Consider the following 16,715-nt stretch of genomic DNA (forward strand, 5'->3'; position numbering starts at 1 on the left):
TTTGGTGTGCAGGAACTGTTTGGATATACACTGGAGCAGAGAGGTCCATTCCAAGCTGATAGCACTGTGTTGTCATGGTGTTTAAGTGGCACAGGGGGTATGGGTCAGAGCTGGAAAAAATAGTGAAAAGCAGGGGAAAAAAACCTTAATATGACCGTGTCAGACAAGTAGTGAAATGGAAGCAGAATAACACTGCGGCCTCTAACTAGGAAATTTGTCTGGTGCATGTCTGGTGGACTTGAACTGCATAGTACGAGTTTGGAAAGCTCCATTATACTTCTTCACCTTTAAATTGTGATTAGTCTGAGGGGAAAGAGTTTAGAGAGCTCGATTTCTTGTGAAGATGTCTAAGTGTAGATGCTTTTGGGGGAGGAATGACATGTTTAGAAAGAGAGGGTGGATGCTGTTTTTAAGCAATTTTCCCCATCTTCTCTGCTTTTGGAGTCTCATAATAGAGCAGAATGGAAACAGACTGGTAACTTGGTCCTCTTTATTGAAGCATTTGCATAAATTCTGCTAGTTTGCCAAAAAGTGGTGGTCATCAAGCATAACGTGCTGTCTGAAATCTTTCTCCAGGGGTTCCATGCGGATTGGGAAAGACTTTATCCTGTTCACAAAGAAAAGTAACACCATGACTTGCCTCCTCTTGTCCCGGACGTTTCACGAGGAAGAAGGCATCGATGAGGTCTGTGCATAAAATGTGATGAAGTGACATGATGAGTGCTGAAATCAGCACGGTTCAACCTGCTGAAAGTTTGTATCCCTTTAATAGATCAGATAGTTGTTCTTAATCTGATCTCTTAACAGGGAAGTATTTCTGTGCTCAAGTGTGGCCAGTAATGAAAAGGTTTTATTTTGCACTGTGATGATATCTCAAGGAGTACTTTCCTATGTGACACCTGAGGGCAGCCAGCAGTGGTGTGTGCAATTCCCATAGTGCCACTGGAGCCACAGGTTTTGCCTTGAGTATCATTCTAAAGCAAGGAAGGGACTCTCTGTGCTTGGTATGCATCTGCAGTCTGTAATTCTGTCTGTGCTTTTGTTCTAAACAACAAAAAAACAATAATCTTGCTAAAATCATACAAAAAATAATACAAAAAGGAAAATATGGATAAATGAAGGATATTTCAGCTCAAGAGAAGAGTTAAGCACAGAGATTGATGGTTTTTGTTTTTCTTTTAATGAATGAAAGCACGTATTTTTTAGTGTTAGATATAAATTACTGCAAGAGGAGAAAAAGACATGGGTTGTTTTGGCATTGAGCAACCAAAACTTCACGAGTTGCTTTGGAGCTGTTTGGTCTAAGACTAGATGTTGATTTGGAAACTCAAAGAGAGAAAGAAAGAGCATTTGACAATTCTGCAAACCACTGAAAAGTTAGGAAGAGCTCCTGCACTAACCAGGGGCACATAGAAAGGGCTGAGTTCACTCAGCCTCGATCCACATCAGTGGCAGAGGGGGTAAGTGTGGGTTGCTCCTGATACAGTGCTACTTGCAGGTCATTGTTCCACTGCCCACCTGGAACGTGTGGAGCCGGGAGCCTGTGAGTGACAACATGGACAAGTTTGCTATTGAGACAGAGCTAATTTACAAGTATTCCCCATTCAAATCAGAACAACAAGTGATGGAGCAGTTTAATAAGATCCGTGGTGAGAAAGGTGTGTATATATGTGTGGTACTGGTCATTCGCAGGGTAGTTTGGAGTTTGGGTTGGATTTGTCTAATCACCTTGTTAATTGCTTAGGCACCCTGGTGATTATCTTTAACCTCAAGCTGATGGACAATGGGGAGCCAGAGCTGGATGTGACTTCTGACCCTCGAGACATTCAGATGGCAGAAACGCCCCCAGAGGGAACGTAAGTATGACTCACATCACAAGCCCTCGGGTTCTAGTTTGTTTAGAGTTTGACTACATCCTGTGTGTTTATGGTTTTTAAAAGCTTCTTTTTCTGTGGTGGGTAGGAGAATTTAGAAATGCTTTAGTTCTTAGCAGTTTGGAGTTCATGCGTACAGATAGCTCACAGGCATTATGCTTTTGTTTGGTATGAATTTCTGCACTGATTTGTCTCAGTCAATGCAGCAAATTCAGTGTCCTTGAATATCATAAAGGGAGGATGCCCTCAGCTATGAGTGTGATTTTCTGTAGGTATCAAGTTTTTGTCAGAGTGATGCTGTCTGTCGCAAGCAGACATTTAGTTTGTGATTAAATGAACACCAAGAAAATGTGAATTACTGTGCAGGTCAACCTCATTGAGCAGCTGATCCTGGCAGATCTTCAGGTGAAGAAAGAACATGCACAGAAGGCAGCTAGAGAAGCAGAGGGTGGTGGTGGTTGTTCCATGTGTCAGGAAGGAGCTGTGAAATGAGCCCTCTGGAAGCTTTGTAGCCTGAGAAGGAAAAACTGACTAAACTATTGTGGTGGTGGAATATATTAGCTTGATGTTGAATGTGCAGGTGCAGCAAAGCCCTTGGGGACCCTTAAGGACCTAATATGCTCCTCAGTTTCCTTAATGCATGATGGTGAGCTTTCATGATTACCAGTGATCACAGGAAGGAGCTGCTCCTACCATGTGCTTTCTGTTTGATCAGAGCTGGAACATACTCCTGATGAACTAAAGGTTAAGAAAGTGTACTAACAAGTGGAACACTAGATCTTGGTTCAGATCATAGATGTGACCTTAATTCTCCAGCCTTATTCAGAACATTCCTTTCAAGCTACAGTAATATGTACATGAATGTTTTGTAACAACATTTGAAATAGACAACTTGGTAGAAAAATCTGTATAGAAGACAGGTTGGAAAAAAAAAAAAACACCTGAAAGGTAGTTAAAATAGAAAATCTCTTCTTCTACCTCCCTCTCTTATTCAAAGTTGTATGTCTGCAGTGGTCTGGAGTAGGTGCCTGATATGGTAACACAACTGGATGAGGTATTAATCCTGCTGTTCGTACCTAAGATCAGTCACAGGGCACTGAAAAGCAGTCTGAGGGGGTGATTCTGTTGGTCATTTGGAGCCTAGGTAGCAATTTGTTGGGAAACAAGAATCTTACGAGTTTTTTTTCAGTGGAAAAACTTGTTCATTTTGTTTGCATAGAGGTGGAGGCTGTATGACAGTAGTATGTTAGGGCTGTTATTAACTGGAGAAGAATTAAGAGCAGAGGGGAAAATTGTGAAGGAAAGAGGAAAGACAAAGATGAGCACTCTGATTAAGGAGTTGTTGATTACTCTGGGGATTAATTGAATGAGTCATCTTTGAACTATGTGGTCGTAATAGGGGGAATGTTTCTCAGTAGTCCTACAGGGAAATGCAGAACAAACTGCTTAGTTTCTGTAAACATCTCTTACAGAAAGCCTGAGCGCCGCTCCTTCCGTGCCTATGCTGCTGTGCTTTACATTGATCCCAGAATGAGAATCTTTATAAATGGGCACAAGGTACAAACCAAGCGACTTTCCTGCTGCTTGTACAAGCCAAGGTAAGTGTTAGAGCCGAAGTCTGCTCACACGTGCAGGACCTTTCTTACAAAATAGAGGTCTAGCACTTTGCTGTCTGGATGTGTCATAGATAACTCCACGTTAAAGCCACAGAAACAGATTGTAGGAGACAAGGATGTCATGCAGGACAGCATCAGATGCTTTGCATGGGTCTGGCAGATGATGTTAGTTGCCTCTTATTTACCTAGGCTGTAACTTCATCAGAAGGCCACCAAATTTGGCAGACACAGTTTGCCCTTAATGAAGCCATGCTGGCTGTCACCAGTCCCCTCTTTGTTTTCCATGGGCTTTAGCACAGTTTCTGAGAGGATGTGCTCCACGTGTCTTGCCAGGCACGGAGGTGAGACTGACTGGCCTCTAGTTCCCCTGGTCTTCCTTTTTTTAATAGGACAGGGAGATAACCTGTGGTACACCCTAGAATTATTACAGAAAAGAAACCATGCTGAACACTTGGAAATAGTTAGTTTGAAAATTAACTTTTGGGTTTGAATAGAGGCTGGGAAGGACCGATCCCTGTTTCCTTTTAAATTCCCTTAAACAAGGTAAATTTGAAAGTGAGATAATATGCTGTCAGTTTTCTTAAGAGAGAATATAAAAGGTTCTAAGGATGGGGGGATGTAGGGAGGGAATGTGTATTTGGGTCTGCCTGAGACAATAGTGTTCTTCTGTCCATGGTAGCACACATGGGCTGCATTCTATGGTAGCCTATGCCTTAATAACATAGTACCATTTTGTACTGCAGTAGAGTTTGAACAGTATGACCCACCATCAGCTTCCTGGGTACTTCTTCTAGTTGCAGTTAGTTGTCAAGCTGCTGATTACTGCCCTTTGAACCTGGCCAATTTTCAGCTTACATAAGTCTGCCTGTCAAGCTCATACTTACTCAGCTTCTTTAATTAGAATTTGGGAAGTGGTGTCAGAAACTTGAGAAAAGTCAAGTGAGATTACATCCACTGCTCTCTCCTTGTCAGCCTTTTCACTGTCAAAGGCAGTCAGAATGGCTTGCTGTAAATCCTGACTTGCTTGGTTGCTAGTATCTTACATTGTGAATTTCTGTTTTACTTGTTTATGATTGCCATGTGCTGCTTCATCCTGTGCCACAGTCCAGAAGAGTAGTACAGAAAGAAAGCAAAAGAGAGTCTTTCTTTAGAGTGTCTAGACTATATCCTTCTGATCCACTTAGCTACTGAGTCTTGGGTGCTCTACACTTTATTACTACTGCCCTGGACTTGCAGAATGACTCTGATTCATACAGGGGCATAGAGAGGAACCATACTGATGTTAAGACATTCCTTTGGGGGACAGTTAATGCTGTAGCACAGCTCTGCACTTGAGCATAGTTGTTTGTGGCAGAGCTGCTGTAGTCTAGGCCAGATTTCTGTTGAGCTTTCCTAGCCAGCAACCAAACATGCAGCAGGCAGTGATGGTTCTCCTGGCTCACCACTCTAACAGGTGGTGTGCTGAGTGTTCTACATGAGGGCTATTTGCTATCTCTGGGGAAGAGTCATGATGCCCGAGTGTTAATTTTATTCATATTTTCCTGATTAAAGGCTGCTTAACTGCTGCAGTGGAGTGGCATTCATCCATCAGTACAGAGACACACCTGTCCATTTATGCTGCTGGATTTTTAAGAAAGTCTCTTATAAACTATCTTGCCATGCTAAGAGCAGATCATTACTTGATGGTGAGCTAAGAAATTATCCTGACTGCAAGCTTTTTTCATCCTTCCTGGTGAGCTTTTGTTCAGGTGTCTTTCTGCTTGAAGTGATTGTTTTGCCTCCTGGAGGTAGTGAATTCTCTCCTGTTTGTAGAGCAGTAACTCTATTTGCCTTCATCTCTGTGGGAAGGTCATTCAGCAGTGTCTCATCTGCAAGTTGATTTTTTTATGTCAGAGAACGAAGAATGGAAAATTGTAATGGTCTTTTGGGTGATTAAACGCCCTTACTGTGCAAGTCTAGGCTTTGCAGCCCTTGTATTGCTCTCCTTCAGAAATAACAGCCTGTGTCCTGAGCAGGACATCTGTTGTCCTTTGTCACTGGGCCTTCCTGAACACTCTTTCTGTGGGTTGTATAGTCAGCTACCAGCGTGGCCCTCCCATTCAAGAGGGAGAAGTAGAGATCCAAAGCCACTGAGGAAGCAGTTATTCCTCACAAAGGGGTTCTGGTTATGTTCTGCACTTGGCTAGAGATCAGTGAGGCCTCATAAAACCTTCCTGGAGCCTATGATGTCCAGGAGTCAGGAGTAGGCTGGCTTTGTGTAGATCTTTCAGCAGCATTTATAGGTGTGATGCCACAGCAGCACCCTCCCTGGAAACTGCTTTCATCCCTTGAAGGGTTACTTCATCTGTTGCTTCCCACAGTCACTGTTTCAACTTGTTTTGCAGCATAGTACGTGCAGCTGGAAGGAGGCAGGCCATCCTGCACATCAGCCTGTATGCATGCTATTTGAGCAAGCAGATCTCAGCAAGCATCAGGTGCTAGTGGCTGCAGCAGTGCTGCATGCTGCTTTGTTCGCCTTGGCTGACTCTGAACCCTGTTGTATCATGTGCAAGAGAGTTTCCTTCATGAGGACACTCTAGGACAGCTGTAATGACCATCTTGAAGACAGAAGAGTGTGGATTTCTTGTCTGTCAGACTTCTTAATGCATGTCTGTTCCACACTAGTTGAGTATGAGCTTTCTGGCTGTAGCCAAAGTCATTTAGCATTGCAAATAAAGTGAAACGTAATGGCAGGATGGTTTCTTCTTTCTGGAAGTGTTCAGTCTCTGGGACAGTTTATCTGGACCCAAGTCTTGTGATTTTTGAGCTCTTGAATGTTCCTCCAAGTAACTGAAGCTGGTGAGGAAGACTGGGAAAGTGGGAGTGGGGCTGGAGTGACAGCTTGGTCTGCCTCTCTGGTTTGGAAAGGAGGTGGTATACCTTGCTTAGAATCATAGAATGGTTTGGGTTAGAAGCAACCTTAAAGATCATCTATTGTAACTCCCTGCTGTTGGCACGGACATTTTCCACTAGACCAGGCTGCACAGAGCCCCATGCAGCCTGACTGAGAGCAGTTGCAGAGGCAGGGCTGCAGGGGCACGCTGCTGGCTCACATCCAGCTTGTCCAGGCCCCTGTGGATAGCATATCCCTTCCTTCTGTCATATCAACTGCCCTGCTTAGCTTGGTGCCTTCAGCAGTCTTACTGAGGAACACTTGATGCCACAGCCTGTGTCACTGATAAAGATGTTGAAGAGCACCTATTGCAGGAAAGACCCCAGGGGGACACCACTTGTCACCACCTGGACACAGAGCTGTTGATCATAACCCTCTTCCTCAGGAGTCCTTTGTTGAGATAATTCAGCTTCTCTCTGTTCCCTCTCACCCAGGAATGTAAGGCAGAACGTGGGTGACGTAATTTAATTATGCCAACATGTTGAAAGCAGTTGTGTTTTTCAGAATGTGTTCTGGTTCTTGGCTCCAGGTAGCTTAGGTCATCCTCAAGTAGGTTTGGGGAGATTGCACAACCCAAAACCTGTCTGCCTCTCCTAACATGGTTATTTGACATGTTACAGTGTGTATGGAAGGTGAAGCATGGCACTGCAACTGAGGAATGCTTTACAAGGCTGTAAATCTGATGTGTAGCATATGGAAGTGTCCTGAAATTTTTGAAGCTGTGTTCAGACATTTCCTCTGCCACTTTACAGGCTTTGAGCTAGCCCTGCCTGGAGGGGCACGCTGTGAAACTGCACGTGTGGACAGCTGTTGGCAGGATAAAGGAAGGATTATTTTTTATGTGTATGTTCAGAAGAAGTTGTTCTCCTTAATCTTGGATTTTTTTCAAGAATATGGAACTGGTTACACCTCCCCTGTGTAATGGAGAAGGGAATGTTGTAGCTATAGTTATTGCTAAAGTGTCTATGACTTAAAGTTGTGGCCTGAGTAATTCAGAATGCCCAGTTACAGATTCATAAACCTCCTCCACTTATTCTATCTGCTGGGGGAAATGAGTAGCATGTGGAGACATTCTTTTCTAAAACAGTGCTGAGATCTTGGTTTGACCTTACTGCTGAGATTGCTGATGAAGTTTTGATCATCACAGGATGTACAAATATACTTCAAATCGTTTCAAGACTCGTGCAGAGCAAGAGGTGAAGAAAGCAGAGCACATGGCGAGGATAGGTGAGTCCTGGGGGTATTCCTGCATCCTGATTTTGCTGTAGCGAAAGGACGGGCAAGACTGTCTCACTGGATATCACCTGAAGCTGTTTGTTTCTGTGATGGCCATGGTTGCTCAAGAAATTGATTACTATGGATGACTGAGACTTGCTTCTGTGCAATGGAGGGAATTGATATTATTGCTGAAGGCCATTTCCTCTAGGGAATACATGTATCAGAATAACTCTTGATGTGCACAGCTCTCCCCTTGCTCCAGCTGAAGCCCTGGGTATTTGTTATCCCACAGTTCTGTTCTCCTTGGATTCAATCTCTGCTGAAGAAGTTGTTCAGTGACAGGCTTTTTTTTTTTTTTTGTCCTATTAGACATAAAGTGATCTGGGTGTACAAGGAGATCCTGGTGTTTCATTTGTGTCCTTCTTGCTCCAAGACTGCCTTCTGTCCATCTAGCTTACCCTTGCTATTAGTTTTGTCCATAGGAGAATCCATACTTGATAGTATTGGGTACTCGACATATAGAAAACACAGAAGCTGCAAGTATAGCTTTAATTATGCTAAATTTATGGAATTTAACAAATCCTTCCCTGATGGGGAAAGCCTGTAGTGCTGGAGGTACCTTGAAGTTGGAAGACTTATTAACCTATGTCTTCTGGTTTCATTAATAAACCTGATGTTGCAGAGTGATGTACCAGAGCTGCTCTGTGCCTATAGATGATGTTTTTTTAAGCTTGAGGCCTATAGCCAGAGCTGGTGTTCAGCAAATTTGCATTCTGCTCAAGAAGGCCACAAATACCATGATTTGGAAAGGTTTCTTCCTTGCAGCAGTACATGAGGCATTCCTGATGTTTAAGGGGTTAAAATTGGCAGTGAGGAATGCTGCCATTCAGTGTCCCAGTGCCAAGAACAGATACTGGCACTGAAATGGACATGGACACTGACATATAAACTCACCTTCACACCAAAGCAGTTCACTTTCTCTAGTAGTGAAATGAGTGCTAAACAAAGAGCTTTGAACATGCTGAAAACTCAAGGTGAACATCAGAGCTTTTTCTGCAGGAGTCGACTGCATTAAGTCTTCAGGGCTAGAACAATCTTGTAGTATTAATCTCTGGTTCAGTGAGTGCTGACTCTAACTTCAGTGTGCTTGGTGTCCTGCTTAGGGCACATGGTTTTATCTGTTAGGACCTCCAATCTGAGACCTGGAACCGAATTGTTCCCTGTCAAACATTCCTCCTAAGCTTCCAGCGCTTTAATAGAGCAGGAGTCACCTGTGCCCTTGTGGCCAGGCATCGCTCTCTTCTTCCCTCCCGACCTGGCTGTGTTTAGTTTGCCAGCTGCTACGGTCTAAGCTCAGATACAAATGGAATACATAAGTGGATGTGTTTTTAAGCTGTTTACAGATTCGTGTTTTCACATTTAGCCAAGCTGTGGGTGAGGAGATTGGGTGACAACTCTGTCACGCATTGCAATTAAGCTGTTTCTTGCTGGATAAAGTTACTGTGAACCTCAGAGTGTGCTTTTGTGGGAGCTAGAGTAGCAGAACTCCAACAGAACACTTGAGAAGAAAGGAAAGGTGACCTTCCACAGTCTGAGCAGGTTGACTGTGTCTTTGCATTGTCACTGGACACACTACAGATGTGCATTTCTACATGTAATCCTGAGCATAGTGGTGACTTCTTACAGACAATCCCTGCAGTGTCTGGATTTCTTCTGGTTGGAAGGAGAGCAGTGTTTTTTGGAGAGGTGCTGCTTGTCTCCAGGAACCTCTTGTGTGATACTGTCGTGTGATGTTTTGCTTCGTGTTGCATATCTCATCCTTTCTGCTAGTGATTTTTAATGTGTCAGTCTGTTTCTGTTAGAAATCTCTACAGTCACTCTCTGCAATTTCTGCTCCCGTAAGCTCACACCGTGTTGCAGTAACCTCAGTTCTGCTCCGGCAGCCAAAATACCTCTGTGAGAGGTAAGGTGCAGGTGGCAGCTGCAGCTGGAGGCTTCCCCTGCCCTAGCAGGGCATGGCTTGCCAGCCTGCATTTACCATGGGACCTCTTAGTGTGTGGGATGGAGAAGAAAGGCATGCTCCACACACTTAGCTCTTTGTCAGTACAGCTGTAAGCACAGCAGCCTTCTGACATGAAAGGGAGTGTTAGAGGATCATGGCCAATGTGCTTTTGGATGTGAGAGCATGCAGATGCAAGGTATGTGTTGCTAACTTGCTAAAGCTGTTTGTGTCTCCATTTTAGGAAGGAATTTCTCTGCTGAAAATGAGATTTGTTGAATGAATATAAAGTGGGTGGGCGTATGGGGTGATGTGTGCCAGCTGGCACACAGTCTTGTTGGTAATATGTAAAAGAGGTGGGAAGAGGAAGTTCTTTTTAGTGGTAAAATTTGTGTATGCAGAGTGTGTTGGATGCAGTAGTAGGTTTTCTGTGTCCTGTTTTGTGTATTGCACAAATTTATATTTTATTCCAGGAAAATCCTAGCGAATATCACAAATGCACACCTTTCTGAGATGTCCTTCCTTTAGATGTGCTTTCACAGACTTCAGCCCTGCACCTCTGACCAAATTTAAGGTGGTTTGTTAACGCTGTCACCTCATCCATAGCATTTTTGGCACCTTTTTGTGTTATGTTGTCCCATCAACCCAGCAAAGGCTGCCTCTGGAAATCTGTTAACCTCAGCTGAATATCGTGCTGTGTGCTGTCTGCATTGAGTGGCTCATGTTGTTGGTGTTGGTCAATCTTGTTCCTTCTCTCTGTTTCAGCTGAGGAGAAGGCTCGGGAGGCAGAGAGCAAAGCCCGTGCGTTCGAGCTGCGCCTCGGGGGGGACCTCACGCGCGAGTCCCGGGTGAGACTTCTGCTTTCCCACCAAGTCAGGTGTCAGGCACTGAGGGAGAGGTTCAGAACTGCGGCTTTGGATCGGGGAGCTGGCTGCTTAGCACCTGCTGTTAGCACTTGGGCATGGAAGGGGAGCAGCTGGTGGCTTCTGTTGGAGATAAGTTGTCAGCGGTGTTCAGTCATCAGCGGTGTCATCACTGCAGGACGTGCTTAAGCGTGTCTGTTTTTCCAGCCCCACAGAGAAGGAAGCATGCTGACATTCCAGTGCACACATCTTTGAATATACATCAATATTGGCAGGCAGTCCCTGCTAATATATGAGTTTTACTGTGAAGGTGCTTTGGTCGGTGCTCTTTTGAGGCAAAGTATACAAACAAAAATAAAATAGTGGGGATTTTCTTTCCTTTTTTTTTTTTTTTTTGCTAGCTCTTCTCTCTAGCTGCTCTTGCAGTTTCTCAGTTTTCTTGAGCCAGTGTTAGAAAGTTCTTTTTGTTTCCTTCTGATGGTGCCTCGTGAAGCTGCCTCCCTGTGCTGAGGCTGTGGCCTTGGAGAGGTGAGAAGGCTGAGCTGGGAAGGAGCTGCTGGATGGGTCAGCAAGTGGCCCGAGCTTAAAATTACTCCTTAGTGACAGCTAACAAAAAATGCAGCATTTGAGTATCCCATCTATTTCCCCATTGTGTCCTGCCCTTCACCCTGTGGCTTTGGTAGCGCTCTCAGTTACATTTAGACATTTCCTTTTAAGCTCTGTAGCTGCTTAAGCAACCCAGCAACTGGCGCAGCCCTGTGTGTTTGGGAGTGCTAATTATTGCCCAGCACAGCTGGTGGATTCTTCACATTTCTGAGATTCGTGGGTCCTTTTTGAAGAGGAGGGGGAAAAAAAAGTGCAGGAGTTCAGTGTTTGTGGATCTCCCAGCAGCAGTTTCACTGTGCCATACGTTCGGCAGGTGACGCTCCGCCAGGTGCAGAACTCTGCCATCACCATGCGCCGGGAGGCCGACGTCAAGAAGAGGATTAAGGACGCGAAGCAGCGGTGAGTACAGCTCTCATGTTCTCAGCCCGCTCACTCCACGTGATCCAGTGTTTCTCCTGCTTCGTGTGATAAGAGTGAACAGTTCAGAGCTTAAATATGTGTGGGCATCGTGCGTGTGGCCATAGGGATGGAATCACAGAGCTGTAGGGGTCTCCAGAGATCACTGAGTCCAACCCTCCTCCCAAAGCAGCCCCCAGCCCAGGTTGCACAGGTAGGTTTCCAGGCAGGAAGGAGACCCCACCACCTCTCTGTGCAGCTCCAGTGCTCCATCACTGCACTGTGCAGAAGTTCCCACACACATTGGTGTAGAACTTCTTATGCTTCAGTTCATGGCCATTTCCCCTCGTCCTATCACCACACACTGCTGAGAAGAGTCCGGCCTCATCCCTTTGCCTCCCGCTCCTCAGATATTTATAGACATGGATCAGATCCCCTCTGAGTCTTTATTCCTCAAGGCTGAACAGCCCCAGGTCTCTCAGCCTTTCCTCACGCAGGAGCTGTTCCACGCCCTGTATCATCTCTGTGCCCTCTGCTGGCTCATTCCAGCAGATCCCTGTCTGTTTTGTACCGGGGAGCCCAGAACTGAACACAATACTCCAGGTGAGGCCTCACCAGGGCAGAGCAGAGGGGGTTGGCTTTTCAGATTGCTTCTGCTGTTCTCCTCTTAGTTCCTGGAAAAAGTAGTAGAAAATAGCTTTTTTTTTCTTTTTTTAACATAAGCTCTTGCTTATCTGCTTTCCATTTGCAGTTAAGATTCAGGGAAACAAGCAAACGTTATCAGCTAACAGTGAAATGACTTCTGGAATTGTAGAGGTGTTTCCTCACAGCCTGTTGAATTCTGTTACGCTCCTTGCCATGAATTCCTAAGATAGTGTTGTAACTTAGCTCTGGCTGCAATTAACTTTGCTACTGAGGAATAATTAACTCTTTCCATACAAGTTTTCTGCAGCTTTTTCGTATGCATTTCACAAATCATAACAGAAAACTTAATCTCTCAAAGCAAAGGCTGATGAACTTTTAAAGGCTGATTAAATAGAGGCCGATTGTGAAGTTAGCAGTTTATATTTCCCATGTCTCTGTTCCTTGCTGTTTGCTTTGCATGCTAATTTACATGCCTGCATAGGTCAGGACTATCCCACACTTGTTGCCAGAGATGAACTTAATGCATTTTAATAGCTTAAATAATTTTAATTCAGAAGTGGTAGAGCTGTGATCTTCAGCTTCCATCTAAATTGTCCATGTAAAGTTTGTCTTTGAATTCTTGGTTTTGACAGCATTGATAATGTATGATGTAAAACGTTGTGAGTGGGCCAGCCTTCCTTGCAGCTTTTTCCTTTAGGAGAGCTGAACAACAACAAACACTGGCCATAAAATAAAGAAGTTAGCTTCAGTATGGCCTTTGTTGACTGATTGGAAGTGAGAAATTCCAAACCTTGAGCAGCTCTTTCTGCTCAAGTGTGAGTGAGTTACAGTTGGATTTCAAATGTGTGGTGATGAGGAAAACAGGTGTACGTGACAGCCATTAGACAGCAGGGAAAATGGCCTTTTCTCCTGACTCCTGTGTAGGCTTGGCTGCCTACACATCTGTCTCCTTCACATGTAATCTGAAGATTTGCAGGCATTGCTGATGGCTTTGTGTTGAGGGGGATCTCAGAAGCCAAAGATGGAGTAGGAGAGGATGCTGCCAGCAGCTGAGGCGTATTGGTCTCTTGTGTCCCATTCGAGGCCTTGTGGAGCTTCTGTTTCCAAGAAAGAGTATATATATACACATCTCTGCGAAGACAAGCGTGGCCTCAGGAGAGCTGAAAACAGACATGCAATGGATCTGCTTCTGGGATTTTGTACCAGGGTATGAGTGTAATGTTTTATTTAGCATAGGGAGCTGCATCTGGAAGAGACAAACCAAAACTGCATAGGAGAGGACTGCTGTGTGGCTAACGATGTGCTCGTAAAGCCGTGCTTTACTGGAGTACTTCAAAGAGTAGATCTGAAATAGAAGCCAGAAACACATTCCCATAGGAGAAATCACATCCAAATGAATATTCAAATTGCCTCAACAGATAACATTCAGCCTAAATGGATGTCTGCGTTGCAAAGCCTTTGTGTTTTCCTCATCTTCAGATGTAACGTACGTTCAACAAAATTCCTGGTTTTTAGAAGTAAGGACAAAACCTTCCAACTTCTCAGAGTTTTCTTTCCTTCCTTTCCAGAGCACTGAAGGAACCCAAAGAGCTGAATTTTATCTTTGGTGTGAACATTGAGCAGCGTGAACTGGATGGCATGTTCATTTATAACTGCAGTCGGCTGATCAAGATGTATGAGAAGGTGGGCCCACAGCTGGAGGGTGGCATGTGAGTTTTTGGAGATTTTTCAGCAATATTTCTGCTCAAGTCTGACATGTTCTTACACATAACTTAAGCCTTTATTCTGTGTGAATCATTCTTCATGAGCGTGAGAGTTTTTCATCGTATCAACCTTTAGTGTGCATTCTGACCAATAAAACATGTGTTAACATTTCCTGGTGTGCTTCCCAGTTAAGTTCTCTCCATCCCAGCTCAAGTCTGAATTAGAAAGGTGATAAACTGAAGAACAGTACTGCTGCAAGAACACATGTGTGTGTTTGTGTGTATGTGTTGGTGTGTGCATCACCTGCTGTTCTCTGTGGTGTTTGTCTGAACCTAGCAGTTTAATGCTGCTCTGAACTGTGTGCTCCTCTTACAGGGCATGTGGTGGAGTAGTAGGTGTTGTGGATGTGCCCTATCTGGTTCTGGAGCCAACTCATAATAAACAAGACTTCGCTGATGCCAAAGAATACCGACACCTGCTGAAGGCCATGGGAGAGCATTTAGCTCAGTACTGGAAGGATGTAGCTATAGGTAATAAAGCCTTACAGTTTGCAAGGGCAGGAGGGGGAGACTTTGGCTGGAAGGGAACTAAGGGAGAGGACAGCCAAGAGCAAACACGGTGTTTTTTGTGATTATAACTCCGTACTGAATGGAAGCTCGTTTTGTTTTCCAGCCCAGAGGGGTATCATCAAGTTCTGGGATGAATTCGGTTATCTGTCAGCAAACTGGAACCAGCCTCCATCCGCTGAGCTGCGCTACAAACGCCGGAGGGCCATGGAGATTCCTACCACCATTCAGTGCGGTGCGTCTGAGCGGGTGCAGTTTGGAGGCTGCTCCTCTGTGGGAGGGAACTCCTGGCTGCAATCTGGGCACAGATGAATGGGAGGAGGTTAGAGATGAGCTCTTCTATCACGGTTCCTTGCTAAAGCTTGTCTCCTTTTCTGAGTTCCCTTTGCCTTTTACCCAGCATCTGCTGGTGCACTGAAATGTCTTAAAATAAGGCTTTGTTCACTGTGTGCTGATCGTGGTGTTCTTCATGCACCCTTACAGAGTGTACTCAGCAGCAGAGTTGAGAACGAAGTGACTTGTGTTCTGATGCACCAGGCTGCAGAGCAGCTCTAGGTATCAGCACTGAAAGGAACCGTTTACAGTCATCTTCTTAGCTTCTCTTCTGTGCACTGGTGAACGGCTGTGGCTGAGCCCTTGCTCCAGCCAGGAGGAGGGAGATCTCAACATAAGCACTTTCTCATTTCATAGAGGGACACCAAACTCCCATGACCATTTTCCCACGGGAACGGGGAATGAGGATGTAGCAAGGAACGTAATGCCAATCTTTTGGAATCATTTTGTCAGGCTCTCCTCCCTAGATGGTTTTCTCAGCAACTTCCAGGCTCCTCACACGTAGGAGGAGCTTTCCTGTTATTCTTCATCATCATTACTGTTGATATTTGCTGTGGCTCGTGAAATCCTCCAAAGCCTGATTTAAAAATAGTTGCCTTTTATTAACGTTTTAAGATGTTGGTTTCCTGGTAGTCCAGCAGTGCCCTAAAAGCCAAGCCCAGTGCATCTGACTCATCTACAGTCTGTTACATTATTATCTGATTTTAGTGGTTGAGTCTCTGAGTTCTTGACTGTTGGTGCCATTCAGGGGCAGCCTGCCCCCTGAGATGAGCAGTGGTTGCAGGGTGTACTGCTCAGTTTGGAAGTGCTGTCATTGCAGCAGTGAATGTGAAGGGATCCAGTATCAGCTGATGCCAGGCTTCATCAGATTATTGTTTCGGTTGCTTTGTTGACCAGATTTGAGGTCTTCCTCAGAGTTCAGGTATATGTTGTGTGCATCTGTATTTTGCCACTAGTCTTAATTGTCATTGGATGTGTTTCGGAAATAGATGTGATCCTTGGGCATTAAATAAGCTTGAGAAGTGCTATGGAAAGGGAACTGACTGTGCGCCTTAGGCTGTGTATTTCTGACTTGCAAAGTGTTTACTTGAACAGATGTATGCCTGAAATGGAGGACTCTCCCATTCCAGCTGAGTTCAGTGGAGAAGAATTACCCTGATAGTTGGGAGTGCTCTATGAACCCTGATCCGGAACAAAATAGGTAAGAATCAGTTGATATAAATAATATAATTTGCATATTTGCAGTCAGTTCTTGGAGAGGCAGTTCTGTATCTGTATGGCACACCTGTAGGCTGTGCTTTACTAACCGAGTAGTGATGACATACCTAATAGGAGCTGACATACAGGTGGACGTGACAAATTAGTGTGTGCCCTGAGCAGGTTTGCTGGATGCAAAACTGGACGAGTGGCTCTTTTGCCAAAGGGTTGTGCTGCCCTCCAGAGGGACCTGGGCATGCTGGTGGAGTGGACTGATAGCAACCTCACGAATTCAGCAAGAATTTGTTCCTCCCCAGTCCTGCACCTGGGGAAGAACAGCCTGAAGCACCAGGGCATGATGGGAGAGCCCAGCTGAAAGGAAAGACCTGGGGGTCCTGGTGGGCACCAGTTTGAACATGAGCTGGCAGTGTGCACAGGTGACCAGCAGTGGACACAAAGGAGGATCCTCATTGGATATCAGGAAACACTTAGGTCATGAGAGTGACCATGAGCTGCCACAGGCTGCCCAGGCAGACTGGGGTATTCCTACTTGTGGATATTTGGAAGCCATCTGGACATGGTTCTGGGCATCCTTATCCAGGCATATCTGCTTGAGTAGAAGGGTTGGACCAGATGGCCTCCAGAAGGTGCACTCCAACCTCAACCATCCTGCACTTCTGTGAAATGAAATTCCTTTGTGGTTTCTCTGCACTGTCAATGGAAATAGGATTGTAGCCATAGTTCACGCAGTCAAATTCTTACCCAC

The 16,715-nt window shown here is 44.9% G+C and overlaps 1 protein-coding gene across 4 annotated transcripts in view; it reads left to right on the forward strand.

Moving 5' to 3' along the window:
• The window catches only part of MORC2 (MORC family CW-type zinc finger 2), a 33,868-nt gene that overhangs the window by 11,775 nt on the left and 5,378 nt on the right, over positions 1 to 16,715 (forward strand). For all 4 annotated transcript variants that reach the window (XM_065738820.1, XM_065738821.1, XM_065738823.1 and 1 more), the window contains 11 exons: positions 577 to 685; positions 1,499 to 1,658; positions 1,745 to 1,856; positions 3,347 to 3,472; positions 7,570 to 7,649; positions 10,405 to 10,487; positions 11,422 to 11,507; positions 13,718 to 13,858; positions 14,229 to 14,383; positions 14,526 to 14,654; positions 15,848 to 15,953. In XM_065738820.1, coding sequence (XP_065594892.1) covers positions 577 to 685; positions 1,499 to 1,658; positions 1,745 to 1,856; positions 3,347 to 3,472; positions 7,570 to 7,649; positions 10,405 to 10,487; positions 11,422 to 11,507; positions 13,718 to 13,858; positions 14,229 to 14,383; positions 14,526 to 14,654; positions 15,848 to 15,953 — 1,287 coding nt within the window. The remainder of the gene's footprint in view (positions 1 to 576; positions 686 to 1,498; positions 1,659 to 1,744; positions 1,857 to 3,346; positions 3,473 to 7,569; positions 7,650 to 10,404; positions 10,488 to 11,421; positions 11,508 to 13,717; positions 13,859 to 14,228; positions 14,384 to 14,525; positions 14,655 to 15,847; positions 15,954 to 16,715) is intronic.

Source organism: Cyrtonyx montezumae, unplaced genomic scaffold (assembly GCF_038088225.1).
Source record: "Cyrtonyx montezumae isolate F1298 unplaced genomic scaffold, pur_monq_1.0 scaffold_23, whole genome shotgun sequence".
NCBI classification, from domain to species: domain Eukaryota; kingdom Metazoa; phylum Chordata; class Aves; order Galliformes; family Odontophoridae; genus Cyrtonyx; species Cyrtonyx montezumae.